The 17,675-nt window shown below is 31.7% G+C and overlaps 1 protein-coding gene and 1 long non-coding RNA gene across 3 annotated transcripts in view; one reads left to right on the plus strand and one right to left on the minus strand.

Annotated features, from left to right (window-relative positions):
- Positions 1–2,619: 2,619 nt before the first annotated feature.
- LOC129228161 (uncharacterized) lies at positions 2,620–5,576 on the minus strand. The gene is made up of 3 exons (XR_008580895.1): positions 5,515–5,576; positions 5,158–5,380; positions 2,620–2,664 (listed from the first exon to the last, which is right to left on the minus strand). It is a non-coding gene; the product is annotated as an uncharacterized LOC129228161 (long non-coding RNA).
- Positions 5,577–5,979: 403 nt separating this feature from the next.
- Positions 5,980–17,675, plus strand: part of LOC129228157 (trimethylguanosine synthase-like) — a 39,533-nt gene continuing 27,837 nt past the window's right edge. For both annotated transcript variants that reach the window (XM_054862809.1, XM_054862810.1), the window contains exons 1-2: positions 5,980–6,062; positions 6,438–6,530. In XM_054862809.1, coding sequence (XP_054718784.1) covers positions 6,439–6,530 — 92 coding nt within the window. In that variant the 5' untranslated portion in view covers positions 5,980–6,062; position 6,438. The remainder of the gene's footprint in view (positions 6,063–6,437; positions 6,531–17,675) is intronic.

Here is a 17,675-nt window from a genome sequence, read left to right on the forward strand (position 1 = left end):
TTTAATGCTACTATTGTAGAGGTTTAATAAATTATAGGAACTTTGAATTAAAATAAATATTTTTTGAGTTATGGTTAAAAATAAAATGTGCCGTACGTAACAGACTTTTCAACAAGTTCATAATAAAAGCTCAGTAAGTTTTTTTGGGGGTAAAAATAATAATATTATTTTAATAAAATTTAAATGTAGAGATTTTAAGCTTTAAAATGATGCATAACACTTCAGTAAAAGTAAAAAAAAATTTTTTTGAAGCTCTGAAGCCAAATACTGCGGAATGACCCAGTCTTTAGCTAAAAGGTCTTCAAAAGACGTAATCTTCTTTGGAAAATAATGAGACTTTTTTGTTTGAATATTAACTATTGGGCAGTTCTCAAAAGGTGGGAGCAAACACAGACCTCAACTTTGAAGCTTCAACACCAAATAACTTTCATTTTAATCGACTCAAAAATTTTTGAGTTAAATAATAGGGTATAGAGACAAGAATTGACATAAATTATGGAAAAAATGCGCTTCAAATACCATTAAAAAATATTTTCTTTGCTAAAAGGCACAATTTTGGACATACCAAAACGTTAACTGAGCAAATGTACCATTAAAAAAATTTTTTTTAAAATTATTTCCATGCGTTTCAAAAAAAAAAAAAAATAAAAAAATAAAGGTATGAATCGAACACTGAATAATTTTTTGTCAATATTTTACACAAATAATAAAAGTAAAGAGAGATTATTTACTTTGTAAACAATTTTAGAAAAAACCAAAAGTTACGATCCTTACAATGCTATTATTTGAGAATTAAGTATATGATGTTTTCGTTTTAAAGGTATTTATCGATACTCAGAATCGATTTTTAATTGTTTTAAAGTGTTTTCATAAGCTTTTATGCAGTATCTTAGAAGAAAAATAATTTTTCTTAAACATACATGTGAGATGTCTAAATGGCGTCACGATCTTGACGCCGATAATTCTGTCCGTTTATTCAAAATTTTTTTTGATCCACTGTCTTCTAACCTCAATAAAAAAGGTTATAATGTTATCTTCTTTAATCCATTGGTATTTTGCATAATTAATACGTTACACATTGAACAATACATAAATTACAGTAGAAACATGGCTGGTTATGATCGCAATGAAAGCCATTTTGCGCTAAAATCGCCAAGCAAACCTCTGTTGGCGACAACACAGTATACGATAAGCTAAAGGTTACCAGAGTGGAATTCCAGTTTGACAAATGTAGTTTATCGTCAGCTGCATTAGTTTTGGGGAGTTTATCGCCTGCGCTAGCATTTTTTTCCCTCACGCTTTGGTTATTTTAGAATTTTTTTTTCTCTCTTCTTTCTTTTGGAAACCTAATTTTTCGTTCTCCAAATAGAAATACGAATTTCTTTTTTCAATATTTTTTTTAGACATCGTTTTAATTCTTATGACATTAGAAAAAATATTCATTATTGAAACTGATGTCACTTTTTACATTTGTATCATTTTTAATTTGAAGCTTTTTTTTAACCTTTTATCAACTTCTTCAAAATCATTCCAAAACTTTATTATATGTAAAGAGCAGTATGTATAGCCATTCAAGTACTTCATTAATATCCTCTTTATTATTAAATTGCAAAATTCAAGAAGTAGTAAATAAAATTTTCATTGGAAAAGTTAAAAATCAGATTAACAATTGTCAAAAATGCTGAAACTTACATTATGATGATGTCCAAAATCTGTTACCTAAAGGACAACAATGTCCAAAATCTGTTACCTACAGACTGCTGATTTAATTTGCTAATTAACAGTTTTTACAAATACCTGCTGTCTTTTCATGTTCATATATTGTGTTCTAGGTATGCATACTATAGAATAAAAGCAAAATTGATGTCAAATTTGAAAATTTTTGAAATGGCTCAAAGTTAACTTTTTTGTTCCCACCTTTTGAGAACTGCCCTATTAGAGAGCACAGCAAACTTACTTTCCTTAATGCAAATTGCTTGAAGATTTCAACATAAACACTACCTCTGTAAAATTTCTTTTCTTCGTATTGTGGCACTCTTTCAAATGAGCCGATATATTGATTGATGTAAGGGAACCAGGGATGTCAAGAGGTCATGTTAGCCTTTTCAGAACAACTGCCCTGGCCCTTGAGAGGACCCGGCTTTGAAACAGACAGAGCAGAATTAAATTTTATAGGGGAAGGGGATCCAGCAACTTAACTGACAAGGGGTCCTTGTCTCAATAATTTTAATACTATTAATAATTTTATTTCAATTCATGACCAACAAATAGCCCCCACTGTCCTACAACAAAATCACATGCTACTGAACAAATTTTATTGCTATTTTTTCAGAACTGAGTAATTTCATAAGTTCTCAAATTTTTCAAGATGGCTTTATGAATAAAAATAGAGCTTTTCTCCTAAATTAAGTTCTTATAGTTTATAATTACTTGTAGTTTCTTTATTTCTTGTTATTTACAAGGTATCTGCTACATTTAGGGTTTGTACAACCCTGAAGGCACACATTTATACAATACAAAGACAAATCAGTTTTATCTGGCAGAAACACAATCTTAGGTTTCAAAATAAAGTATTTATTGTCGACATTATGAAAGAATAAAAATATAATATCAACTTACTTTCTGTAATTTTTGTTTGGAATCTTCTTTTCCAATATCATTCAACTATAAAAAAATAAATAAAATAAGAAATAGTGAATAAAAACTCAGGCTTTTACAACAGATATCAATAATAGAATAGTTATCTCTTATTATTTGAGTTTGATTGCGTTGTTTCTCGTTACTCGGCCAAATTTTGATCAGGTACTCTGCCAATACAGAGAAGCAAAAAATTGAATATTGTTCAAAGCAGATTTTACAATTAACAAGCTGATGTGTGCCTCACATGTCTTTTTTGCACCAATTTAATGTGATTCAGTGGTTAACTCTTTAAATATCACCAACACTGGCCGAATTAAAACCAGATTTAAAAATTAAAGAACAAAAAAGTCGCCTAATTTTTCGCCAAGATGGCGACAAAACTTGACGGCCAAAAGCTTGGCAATATATCGCCTATTGTTTGACAAATTATAACACCACTCAAGTTAGCATTGAATTTAACAATGATTTCCTCCCAAAGGTCCAAATTTAAACTTTCTAAGATATACCGTTTTTGAGTTATGCAAGGCACATATGTACACACATACGGACGTCACGAGAAAACTTGTCGTAGTACTCGGAGGTCGTCAAAATGGATATTTCGTGTGCCTGTACGTTCCTAGGCATACATCTACGTGTGATCGGGTCGAAAAAAAAAAAAACTCAACATTCATTCAGGGGTGAAAAAAATGGAAAGATTTTTGAGTGAACATTTTTTTTTTGCGAATAAAATACTTCCTTTTTTGTAAAAGGAAGTAAAATGTACACGAATATAATATAATGCAATCATTCACAATTCAAATTTTCAGGATAATGAAGTTTGTTATGCTTCAATGGAATAAATCTTATATTTTAATGCCCAAAGTTAATGAAACTTATTTATTAAAAATGGGACGGAAAAAGTAAGTACAGAAAATATGAAAATTTTATATTATTAAATGGATTTTTGCCACTGCAGACACATGTTTTGGCATTGCAAGGAATTCATTTTTCAATGCACAAAATGCGAGCTTATGGATTTAAAGACATCTGACAAAAGTCAAGATTTTTTTACACTCATTAGGTCACATTTTATGCACTGAAAAAGTTTCTCGTAATGCAGAAACACATGTCTGCAGTGCTCCTCCACATTTGTGCTTTTAGAGTTGTTTCATTTGCTTTTAAAAATTATTAACCTTTGGCGGACTAGAAGTATAGATTATAATTTGTTTTAGTTCCAACTTTATTAATCCTACCTTTTATGCATATTTACTTTTAATTTAAAAGACAACTTATTTGTAAAATTATAGAGACAAACAATATTTTAAATAACGCATAATTTAATTTCAGCGGGAATTTTGTTTTAAAAACTATTATTTGGACATGGAGATCTATACTACTATTCCAATGAGTTCAAAATTCGCAACTTGTGTGTCGGTGGTTCTTCTTAAAACATAATTGGAACTTAGTAACTCGCCTGAGTGGTGAAAGGCCGAGTACTGTGTCAAAGTGTTACTCGGTACTTCTATACTAATTTGTACAGTCATTTCTTAATATTATGAGGTTGCCTTTTAATTAGTCATGCACAATGTTACTACACTTCAGAAAACAGGTCACTTTGGTATTATACAGCAACAAAGCCGAACACTTAAAAGCAGCTAAACGGCGTTGTCCTGCTCAGAACGAGATGAATAGACAATTTATGAATGCATTGCATTACATGTATATCTCCCATAGAACATGTTGTACACTCATGGGAGTAAACTCACTTTGTTAATTCCTTTAGTTTAGATTTCTATTTTTCAAACATTTCCTATACATTAAAATAACTTAAAAGATTGCTCTAAATTATTACTTTACCAAAAAACTTAACTCTTGTGATTTGGAAACGTGCATTCAGTTTTATATAAAGAAACTTTTAGAGAGCTGTAATGTTTAAAATTTACTTCAATATGTTTTTTAGTCACGAAAACTACTATTTCAAACTTGTATGTGAATATGATGTTCAAGTAATCAACGAGAGTTAAATGATATACTTATAAGTTAAGGCAAATTTATTCAAACTTCTTATTGAAAGCAATACTATTTGACTAAAAATCATCGATATTCCCAACAACAAACCAAAACGAACAGGGCATTGCATTCAAGTTCCGGTACACTTTCCAATGACCGGCATCGTGGATTTCCCGCTCAACTGAAATTTTCAGAATGTGAAGAGAATTTATGTTCATTCATTTCCGAAGATACTAAATTCAATAAGCATCATTAGTTATGTCATGATGAAGCAATTAGAAAGAACAAATAGGCAAAAACTACAATATTTCAAGAATCGATCAAAAACTGATGAAATATTACACCATTTAAATATACATTAATCTTCATCAATTTCATTACAAAAACTTAACTACAACTATCTTTTAGTTTTTTTCAACATAACAATGAAAACTATACCGTTCAAACACAAAATTTAAGGAATTTCATTTTTTTTTCAACAATGGAACCCGCCGATACTAGCACTAATACTACGAATATGCACATTACCTCAGAAGAAGGTCTTTTTAATGATTCAGATTTATCTCCAGCAGCCTTTTCTTTGTCGACAGCGTCAGTAGCGTTACTTGCGTGACTCATTTTTCTACAATTAGTTAAAATAAACGTGAAACGTACAGCTCGAGCTCTGTTTCAAACTCCGGCGAAAATGGCGCGTGCAATATCAACGTCGTGAAGCAACTATCAGACAAAGGGTAAGTCGGTTGTTGTTAACCTAAAATAGGGCCAAAATAAGAATGGATGTTTATATATGCTTGAGCGTTCTGAATGACATTTAAAATTTTAAAGGTAATAATAAGCAATCAAATAATTGGGAAATTGGTAACAAATTTTAAAAATTAAATTTACCTTATTCAAAAGTCGAACGCCGGTAAATCCACAAGAAGCGACACCTATTAGTAAAACCTGAAATTTACTGAATGCCGAATCTTGTGTATTTCTGCTATACAAACCATACTATTGAACTGAAATTAATAACTTACGATTAATAAACGCTTATGAAAAAAGTTTAAATTGAAAATATTTGTTTCCAACAGTGAGAATTAAGTTCTTTTTCCTTTTTTTATTTTTGGTCAATAAAAATCATTCCAACGAACAGATGAAAAAAGACGAAATTGTTAAATTTTCCTGAAATGAATATAGAATTTACAAAAAATAAATAAAATATTGAAGCTAAAACAAATTTTTTGACACGCTATTTTTGATTTTCAAGTCAAAATTCCTTCTTCTATTGTTGCTTTTTTTTTTTAGTTTCCCAAAAAAGCTGCGGGATGTTTCATCATGTTATTTTTCTGGACTTGATAAATGTGCGTTGTTTTTGAAAGGGTTTCCTGATGCCTACTTTTAATATTACATGATCTTTCAAGTGAACTGTAAAGCATTTAATTGTGTTAAACGTATGTAAAACGCGTAATCATGCATCATTTTTTCAATTTTTTTAAACTTTAAATGTTGGTAACTTATTGTCTTGGTTTCCGTCCACTACTGATTTATAGAAAAGATAATTACATCAAATTGATAATGAATTTGAAAATTTTAGTTTCGATTTCAATTTATCTATGTCAATGGAAAATATTTTACTTAATAATTTGTAGATATTCATTCAAAAATATGCTCTTCATTTATTTCGTTCCCATTTTTATAGTGAGCTAAATAAAACCTGTTAAAATCATAAGAACATTTAGTAAATCATTTGCTGATATAGTTCAGGAATTCCTTTTTTTTTTTTTATATAGTAGTGTATGTATATTTTTTGATCTATTCTTTTTTAGAATGACATTTCTGTATGTTTCAAAACACATTGAACTTGAAGCTGTCTTTGAAGATACTAATAATGTCTGTGTGTGCACAAGAGCCAAACTGAAGTAAGGTTATTATTGATCAAGAGAGTTTCGATAAATGTATTTATTTATATTATAGTTCTTGTAGTTTTTGGAGTATTAATATAAGTTCTTTAAACCAAAACTGTTGAGAAATATAAAAAACAATTTTAAGTTATTGTAAATTGCATCTACATTAAATATTTCAAAAGAAAGAAATTCGAATTTTAACATGTGACTTAGATTTCCTAAACAAAAAATGAACATAAACGCTCAATTATTCTTACTACTCTATCAGTATCAGAAGAATTGTAAATGATTTTTAAGAATTGATTTCAAACAGTATAGTCAATATCTGCAGAGGACCTCAGTTTAAATCCTGGCTAAAGTATGGATGTATGATTGATCGACTGGTGACTGGTTAAAATTATTGAGAGCATGCGTTAGCATCTGCAGGGGTGATTGCGTTCCGGTATTTTACCGGATTTCCGGTATTTTCATCTTGAATTCCGGTATCTTCATCTTCGAAAATACCGGAACGTCTATATTTTCAGAAAAACTCATTTTAGTAAAATTTAGGGCGATGTTTAATGAAACGAAAAAATCCAAATTGAAGACATTTGGTATAAATATAAAGCGTAAGCTACGGTCATGTTTTGTAAACTGGGGGAAGGTAGAAAGAGAAAAGGGATAAGAGCTTCGACTCCTGTCTTTGTTCTTTATGGCAGTTGGAGGAATTGATCGTATGCAAATATTTTCTTTATTTTATGTTCTGGTTTATGATCTTGATCTGCGTTCGTTCTGTTGTTATTGAACTAATTCTAATTATACTTTATCGTTATTAATATGCTCCTCGTAAATATAAATTAGTTTGTTTAGTTAACTCTTGCTTTTCATTTCGCTACTATTTTTGTTTGATAAATTTGAACATTTGAACTTTGCATGTTCTCATTTAAAAAATGAGGTATCTAGATAACTCTGAAGATATTGGCTCCATCGATGCAGGAAAGAAGAACAAGTTTAATTGGGAATGGTTAAACAGAGTGGATTGCTACAATGAAAAGATGGAAATATAGTGTAAAAAAATTGAGAGGGCTGGATTTTGGTTTTGTGCATAGGCGGATTTAGGACTGAGTTCCTGGGGGGGGGGGGGGGCAGGATTTTTTTTTTTTTTTTTGAGTAATATTAGTTGTAATCAAGGCTAGATTTAGACTTCATGTGACCTTAAGCTATTTCAGATTTTGAGTCTATTTTGTAGTCCAAACAGCTTTTCTGTCGGTGGCAAAAAAGGCCATATTTTAAAGCTCCGAACCCCCCCCCCCCCATTATGCATTATACATTTGGTATATGCTGGGAAGTGTCCCTTTTAAGTAGTGTATAGAATATCCCCAATTTAAAGGGTCATGGGGTTTCCCTCCCGGAGGAATTTTTGTAAAATAGATATGAAATTCTGCATTTTTAAGGCTTATAAGGGGTAATTGGAACCACAAAAATCTCAGAAAAAAATAGCAAAATAATCTTATGCGAATTACGATAATACAAAGTAAAAATTGTTTTCGTGTTGGCAAATGAGTGACAGCAGTCCTCAGAGAGAAAAAGCAAGGTAGAATAGAAGGTTATGCATTGTTATTTGCTTACATCGGCTGTCGGTTCAATTCAATTAGTTTTTGATCACGTCTTCAATCCACCCGCAAATACAACAATAAATTAAATACAAAATGATCAATAGTAAAAAGTGCTTTAAAAGAAACGGTGTACAGATTTGGAAAATAGGTAACAAGAGAGTAACATGCTGCTCATTTGAATAATTCATAATTTATACACTTGATAAGAAATAAATTTGAAGCACTCTTTGCTTAGGAATTTCAAAAACTCGTCTAATCCATTTCAAGGACTCCAGAACAATTAAAACTATTCTAGGCTTCATTTGCCCTTTTCAGTCTCTGAAATTTAGTACTAGATTTTACAGTTTTACAGTATTGTTCTAACTTCGTAAGATACAATTACTTTAAGTTTAAAAGAAAAAAAATATATTGATTTTTCATTTCAACAACTTTTTTCTTCAATTACAAGCAGTGCAGAAAACGAGTTTTTTTTCTCGTGCTAAACAGATTAACAATATGCATTCGAAGCAAGATAAAAAGCAAGCAGTATATTAGAATTTCCAAAATAATGCATTGCATTTGGGATTAAATAAACAGCAAGATATGAAACATGTGAGTCACAAAAATTTATCTCAATTAATATGTTACAGAAACGTGAGAACCATGGTTTTTGCATTTTTGATGCAGAATGAGGCAAGGAACAAAATTTAACATACTTCGGCATCTATCCCTCTAACCCCTACCATTTGTTATAAATGTTTAAATTTATGGTTTGTATCCACACTTTTCCAAAGTTTTCAAGCACTTTAAAATGAAATGTATTTTTTCAAGTACTTTCTTTTCTTTTTTTTAATCTTTATTTGAGATTCTAATTTGTTGAAATAGTCGTTGATTATTTCATGTATTGCTGCTGAATACATAGGTCGTTTAGTCGATATTTTCACTTATGGGTCATTTTTTAAAAAGTGTAACTTTTGAGTCGCACGCCTTTCACAGTAAAAATTTTAAGGAACAATTCATCTAACAATAACAATGCTTTTTAATTTCATCAAAAATATATCTATTTAAACCTGCCAACAATTTTTTAATAATAATTTTTATTTTAGTATTTTTTGTTTTTTTGGTTCACAACATGTGAATTCTCACCTCCGTGGCATGTTACACACCTTGTGTGACTGTTTATGTTGCTTTATAACTTGTTTAATTAAAAGTATATACTTATTTATTTATTATTCCTTTCACAAGTGACTTAAATACCAATTGTTTAAGTATATTTAATTTTTAATATTGTGTTTTAGTTCGTTTTAGTAGGATAAGGAGTTGTGTCACACAATAAATTCTCACCTCCGTTACTGAAGCACAAAATGCCATTCCTCATTAACACGTGGCAGTCTTGACATCAAATTTTATTTTCCATGATACAAGGAGGCCCCCTTGTTTACTTTCAGCCATAAAGAAGTTGTGAGATTTTTGTCGAAAAACAAGAAGACAGATTTTGCTTTAAAAACTAAGTATGGTTACTGTGACTTCTCACCTCCGTGAACTTGAATTTCAGGGATGTAAATTAATGTAAAAAAATAAGTGAACATGTTTTCATATGCTTTACACGTACAGATTGTATCAACGAAGAAAAAAAAATATTTCCCTGAAAAATGTATCCATATTAGGCCAATAATAATGGAAAATTCCTCACCTCTATGACAGGCCTTATCAATGTCATTATTTCTGAGGTGAAAATAAATGATGGAGGGGAAATACATCAATCTTAGGTATTCTACCAAAATTTTAAATTGCCAGTATATTCTCAAATTTACTAAATACTACTTTTTAACACACATTTTAATTAAAAGGAAACCTACTAATTAAGCTGTACTTTAATTAAGAGAGCTTAACATTAGAGTCCCACTAATCATTAAAGTAGCTCATTGTTTGCACAATTAACAAAATTACTACTTTGATACTAAATTAGCCACAATTTTTAAACATTAAAAGTTTTTTCTTCTTTTTTTTTCCGTGAACAAAGCATTTTTTAATTTTTTTTATTTATGAGTAAAATTATTGGAACCTTGCTAGGCCATTGTTTGTCGTTACTTCTAGTAGGTAACACTTTCATGTAAGAATAAAAAATAAGAAAAGAAAAGGCTTTGAAATTGAAAAATATTTGAATTAAAAAGTTACCTTTTCTGGAGAATGACCCTTATATATTTGCCCTAATGGTTTTCAGTTCGAAGTAGTTGTTTTTATTACATTTCAGCATCCCAGTGACCACTTTACTACTTGTAATACATTGTATGGTTTCTCCCCCCCCCCCCCCCACCATTTAGAAATGGACAGCCGCTATTTTTCTTCATTTTCGCTTCTGAACTATTCAAAAAAGAAAAAAATCATAATTTTTTCTTTTAAGATTTTGGAAGGTGTATTGTTACTATGTATAAAGTCCTCCCAAGACTGGGGGGGCATTGCCCCCCTCCGCCCCCCATAAATCCGCCTATGGTTTTGTGTTTCTTGCAACAAGCCCTTTACATATGCTAATGATGGTGTGAAGGCATTATTGCAATGCAACATTCTTCTACAAATACTCATAAAAGAAACCGGGAATCATTAAAAAATGCTGGTGTATTAGGCTTTAGTGTATTAGTAAATGAATGTAATTAATGGTTAAGGATTCAGTTACAAAGGAGGAAAATAAAACATTCTTTGAAATATTTTAAGAAATGAGAAAAATTAAAAGAATTTAATTCCCACCATGCACATGGATGTATGAAGTCCAATTAAAACTTCGAGTTTTAGTCCCAACAAATAACTATGTAACTAAATTATTTATATACATATAATGTGTACATACACGTAATGCATATATATGCCCATCAAAATACTTTTTCTTCTTAGGAAAAAAAGTTCAGGTATTTTTTCATGGAGTTACAATCACCCCTGCATCTGCTTTCCACAGTTTTAACATGTTGGAAATATCACCTCAGAGCAACAATAAGACATCTAATCCTAGGAATAAGAATAAAATATCCTACTGTTTCCTTGAGCTGACAATATGTGTAATATTTGAGAATAAATGACACCATTTGTTCATAAGTGCCATCCACCATATTTATTGTATCAGTAACCAGTCTAGTGTTTCCTCCAGACTTTTGAGGAGGGTGCTGCACTCTGCCCTTTTCAGGCAACAATTGGTGTGCCCCAACCCAAACCCTGTTTTTTTTTTTTTTTTTCTCAACACAAGTCCTTGCATTGAGCATTCAAAACATGGGTGCAAGACCTTCCGTCTCAGGACGGATTTCCGTCTCGATGAAATTTCCGAGATGGAGGGCAGGACGGAAACTAATTCGACAATTTTCCTTCAGGTTTTACTTGGAGTAAAAAGAAGGAAAATTAGGCATTTGAGAAATATGCTTTATTTATCATACCGTTCTATAATCATGAATTTACATTGACATTCTCTCGGTTTATGAGCTTGTTTTGTTTGCTACGTGCTGCTGTAAGCGTGGCTTTTAGACATGTTCCGTTTGTCTTTTTTTAGGTAGCTCTGTTACTGTGAACTCATTGCATAGCATCAACATTTATGCATAATGGTTTTAAATTAATAAAAGAAAAACATATAAAAGAGAAAAAGTTGGATGCAAGGAAATTAAAAAATGCCAAATACAAAGAAAAAGCTACTTTGAGATCAATCTTGTTAGTGTTAGAAATCTCAGTTTTTTTTACCTAAAATATTTTCCGTCTTGAGCACATCAGCAAACTTGCACCCGTGATTCAAAATCCTTGTTTCTCTGGTCTTTATTTGTGAACTAACTAATTGGAATAATCTAAATATAAAAATTTACTTCCACTATTTTATAAGGGGCATTCAAATGAAACCATTTCGCTAGTGTAAAGTAAGGGCAGCGATTTTATTATCTCAAAAATAGTCGCCAAAACTGTTGACACATTTATCCCATTGCGACACTAGGTGGTCAATTCCATCTTTGAAGAAGCTAGTAGGTTGCTATTCGATCCAAGGCTGAACCCAGTTAGACACTTCGTCGTTCATTGTAATATCCGCATTATCTGGTTCATCATCTGCGAATAGCTTGTTTTAGAGGTCCGAAAACATAAAAGTCACAGAGTGGAATGTCTGCACGGTGAAAGGGTGCATGGTGGATGTTCCAACTCCAGCGTTTTCCACCAGAACTACTGCAGTCGTCTTCACCTCATTGACCGTATGTGAACGCCTTTGGACAAAATACCTTGCAGTTTCGTCTTAGTGACTCGTCTTGTAAAGTGGCCTGATCAGGGTTTGTACACTCCGGGAAAACCAGGAAGTGTCAGGGAAAATGACATAGACAAAAATGTGAGGGAGGGAATTTTCCTAATGTGCCGCCCAAATTTTTTTTCCCAGGGAATTTTGTTGTATGCGGTCTAATCCTCATTTTTATTGATGTTTCTTTTAAAAAACTTTAAAACTTTGAGACAAAATGACGCTAGCAATAAAAAAAAGTGGCGACCTAAAAAAACTTCCGCAGCTGTCATTTTTGACCCTCAATAGTTCCCAAGGAAAAAATTTCTCTGGTGAACAGGAAATATGCACAAACTCAACAGGAAAAAATACAATTTACTGCTTCAGAAGCACAACCTGAAAATGGGAGGGTCGATCAGGAAAAATTGTTTTTTTTTTTTTTGTAAATTTTTTATCGGAAATTCTTTTCAGCTACGTGTGAAATGTAGTCGTATTTTTTGGTCTTTCACAAGATGTTAGTAGACACGATCTTAAATGCCTGAGTTTCCAAAAACAAAGCAGAATTGGATGTTTTCTTTAATTGCAAATTAATGAAAATAACACTAAATGGGCTGCAAATTGTTTTATTATTATTATTATTATTTTAAATAATTTTCTTCAGAAATGAAAACTTTTGTTCTTAAAACTCAATCTTATCCTCATTGCCTTGGACCCGAATGTGCTAAAAACTTTTCAACTGAATTGTAGTTTAATGAATATGTATTATTTTTTAATTGTTTTCATGCGAAAAATTCAAAAAATTCTTTCTTATTTTTGGGCGTTGCCGCCATATTTGGTCATTCCCAAGATGGAAGTACACAACACTTTTTAAGCAAGGCCGTATCCAGAGGGGGGGGGCCTGACGGGCCCGGCCCCCCCCCCCCCCCCGAAACCCGAAATGTTTTGTACCGTAAAACAGAAGAAGATTTTTTTTTCTTTTTTTTTTTAATTCCTAATGTCAGAAAAGGAAAATAACAAATTTTTTTTTATTCTTAATTTTGCTACTATTCAAAATTTATAATATTTTGAAGAAGTACAGAAAAAGCAGTTCTAGTTCTCATTAGCTGCAAGGCACACTTGAAATTTAGACCTTTAATTAGGACTCCCTGCTCTCTTTCCCAATTCAATTCAGGGCAATCGAGGGTCAAAGCAGGCCCTTTGTCAGTTCGGTAGACTTTTAAGTCTACCGAACTGACTTCTATGCGCTTCCTCCTCCAGAGGCGTGCACAGAAATTTTGGGGCTGTCACAAATGCTTTTTTGGGCCCCTTCCATATTGTTTACCCATATTTTCAACCCTAGGTTTAAAAATATTTGGCCCCATTTAAGCTCGGGCCCGGGCCAACAAGTGTCTATTCTCCCCTCTATGAACGACCCTGCCTTCCTCCCCCTAAAACTCTTATAAAACTTACACTGTACTGATTTCGAGCCGGGGACTCCCCAAAGGCTGGGCCCCTAGTTTCCGATTAGGCGAGAATCTTGTTACCAAGATGTGCCAAATTCAGCTCCTCGATACATCCTGAGTAAAAAATGCAAAAATCATGATTCTCGCGTTTTTGTAGCCTAATTTTCAAGATCATTTTTGTGACTTATATTTTTCTTGTCTTGCATTTATTTAATGCCAAATTCAGTATCATGAAAGTTTTTTTTGTTATTGCTTGTTTTTTTTCTTACTTCTACTGCATACTGTTAATACCTTAAGTATGAGAAAAAAAATAACACTTACTCTACTCTCTGTGTACTACTCTGTGTGTCCTACAAATTTATAATCATTTTGTAAGACTGTGCAATCAACTTCTGAAAAGTGTAAATAAAGAGCTTCAAATAATTTTAACTGTTCGAGAGTCTTTGAAAATTATTTAAGTTTTTGAAATTCCTTGAAAAGTTCTTCAATTTTGTATCTTATCAAGAAAATAAAGTATGAATTGTCCAAATGGCCAGAATACTACTCTTCCGTTCTTATTTTCTGAATGTCTACACCATTTCTTTTAAACTGTTTTGTACAATTTTCATACTGTAGGGCATTTAATGAAAAAAAAAAAAAAAAAAAAAATAGGGGTATAGGGGGAGTGATCAAAAACAAACTTCATTAAAAGCCGATACAAGCAAATGGCGGGGTGCTTCTCTTTTCTCCTCTTTTGTTTTTCCTCTCTGTCCATTAAGTTCCATGATTTGTCCAGCAAGCAATTTTTATTTTGTTTGATCTTGATTTGCAAAAGAATGTATAACTTTTAAAAGACTTTGTTTGTCATTTTTTTTTTGTCTTCATATTTTTGTAGTCTCAATTACCTAATATAAGGCCTCAAAATACAGATTTTTTTTTTCAAAAATTTCTCGGGGGAAAACCCCCGGACCCCCTGAAATTATGGATGTTCTACATCCGACTTAAAGGGACACTCTCCTGTTATCCTTACCACTACAAGGTGAATAAGAAAAATAATAAGAAATTAAAATAAAATAACAACAGTCCAAACAGTGGAATCATTAAAAATCGAGACAAAAAGTCTTCTATGTTAACATTTTTATGCGTTTGGTGTGTCTATATATACTATATGTGTATGTGTGTGTTACGGCAATGTGCTATCCGGGCCCCTCCCGAAAAAAATTTCTGGATACGGCCTTGTTTTTAAGTGCCCAAGTTCCCGAAAAAGGCAATGGATGTTAATTGCAATGCAAACTATTGAAAACAACGCAAAATGTGTCTTTTTTTCCGGATAATTCGTAATTATTTTCTGGAAAAATACAAAATTTGATCTTCAGAACATTTTTTTATTCTAATTGATTTAGATGCTTATGTGCTAAAAACTGACTATTTTGTCTTAATTGTAGTAGTTTTTTAAGGATTATTAATTATTTATAACCACTTTTATGCTACAAATTCAAAAATCTACTTATTAAAATTTTCACTTAGTCACCATATTTGATCGTTTGCACGATGGAAGTAGACGTAAACTTCCAAAAACTGAATTGGATGTTTATATCAATGTAAACTGTTGAAAGTAAAAAAATGTGCAAAAAGTTATGAAGTTTTGAAAATGAACTATTACTTTCTGAGAAAGAAAAATTGGTATTTTAATGTAAGTATCCTATAATATGCGGAAGGAAAAAACAAAAATGATTATTGGCATTGGCCTATGATTGGCGGATGTTGATTTTTGTTATTATGCATTATATGGTATGCCGATCGATGCAACAAGTTAATCATATTTATACTGAAATTTAGCTTTGTATTTTGCTCAATATGTTTTGTGTTATATACTAATAAGAAAATAAAAAGGAGTATTGTAAACCAACAGCGAATGCTAAAAGATTGCATGACACGTGACATCGAAGAAATGCTAAAATAAGTTGAAAGCACTCTATTTTCAACAAGTACAGTAAAACCTGTAAAGTTGACCACCTTTGTAAGTTGACCATCTGTCTATGTTGACCCCTTTTGTCAGGAACGGAATTAGTCCTATCTTGTGTAATGAAGGAAAACCTCTGTAACTTGACCACCTTTCTATCTTGACCACCTGTCTATATTGACCACTAATGTACCCCAAATTTGGTTTGGAGTATTGTAAAAAACCTTTTGTAAGTTGACCACTTGGTTTAGTTTTTAAAACTTAATTTAGTAAATTATTTTATTTTATTATTATTTTTTTAATGGCTTTCCAAGAATATTTTTGATGCCAGACCAGTTTTTTACCAACTAAATAAAACAGCAGCATAACTAAACCTCCTTGTAAGTTTAACCACATTGGAAAACTACTAAGAACCCTTTTATTTGCTTTTCTTTTGTTATTCTATTTGAGATTGAGATTACCTTTTGTACTCTCTGTTCAATGAAAACATGTGTCAGTAGAAAAAGACAAAGTATTTTTTTTTTCAGTTGCAATATTTTGTGGCAACATTGGAACTGTGCTAGAGTAAAGGTTACTTGCATTGCAGTTTTCTTCTTCTTTTTTTTTTTTTTGATCAATTTACTGAAATTTTAAATTTACATGACACATTATACGTCATTCTGAGAAAATAACCTCTAAAAATATTTGAATAACATTTTAAATTATTGTCTCAAAGTAATGTTAAACAATAAAAGTGAGTTGAACGGAAAGAATAAGAGTCAAATAGTCAAAAAATGAATACATGGTACAAGAAATGACAAAAAAAAAAAAAAAAAAAAATCACTACCCCCTTCATAAGTTGACCACCTATCTAAGTTGACCACCAAAGTACTGCACCGCAAGTTGTCAACTTACACAGGTTTCACTGTAGTAAACAAATTAAAACAATTTTGAACAAAATGTTTAAAAAAACTAGAAATTTCGTGAGAGAAAAAAAAAAGAAAAAAATCCGTGATTTAAAAAAAAAATAAGTTTTAGTTCTTTTACATTGCTACTCTAAACAATTTTAATTATTTTGAAAAAATTGCTATTTAAACTTAATTTTGAATGAAGCGAGTAACCTGGAATTTTTTAAAAAACAACCTGGAAAAGTCGGGGAATTTTTTTTGATCACAAGTGTATGAACCCTGTTGATAACGCTGGGCATTGATGGTGGTTCCCTGTTTCAGGAACTCTACAAGCAGTGGGACCTTGTGGTCAAAAAAGGACATGTTTCGTAGTGTACGATAACTTGTGTGACCACCTTCTCTTCGGCGTTTGCAACATGAAACGTTGCGCATGCATCAGTCTCTCTACCACTAGATGGTCCCCCCATACATGCAGTTAAACATAGCATCGTCTAACCTTTAATGCTAACGTGAAGTCACTGACCTCGTTTCATTTGAATGAACCTTATATATATTTCACAGTAACATACTTTTAAGCTACTCATAAAAAATCCTATGTTTTCTTATACCACTGTGATAGTGAATGAAGTTCATGCTTGCTTTGGAGAAGCTCCTTCATTCAAAGTTCTCATCATAATGATTACTGTTTATATTTCTGTTTAATTGCAACCATTTTTTGAACAATGGGCAGTGGCGTAGCTAGACCCGACTTTCGGGGGGGGGGGGGGGAGTTACTTCATTTATACATCTCTCTCTCTCTCTCTCTCTATATATATATATATATATATATATATATATATATATATATATATATATATATATATATATATATATATATATATATATATATATATATATATATATGTGTGTGTGTGTGTGTGTAATCGCTTGGAATTTTTTCCTTTTCTTCTTTTTTTTTTCTTTCTCTTCTCTCTTCTTTTTCTCTTTTTTTTTGAGACTAACTTTTTGGGGGGGGGGGGGGTTTGTCCCCAACCCCCCCCCCCCCCCGCTTAGCTATGCCCCTGACAATGGGTTTTATATTGAATCA

Source organism: Uloborus diversus, chromosome 8 (assembly GCF_026930045.1).
Source record: "Uloborus diversus isolate 005 chromosome 8, Udiv.v.3.1, whole genome shotgun sequence".
NCBI lineage: Eukaryota > Metazoa > Arthropoda > Arachnida > Araneae > Uloboridae > Uloborus > Uloborus diversus.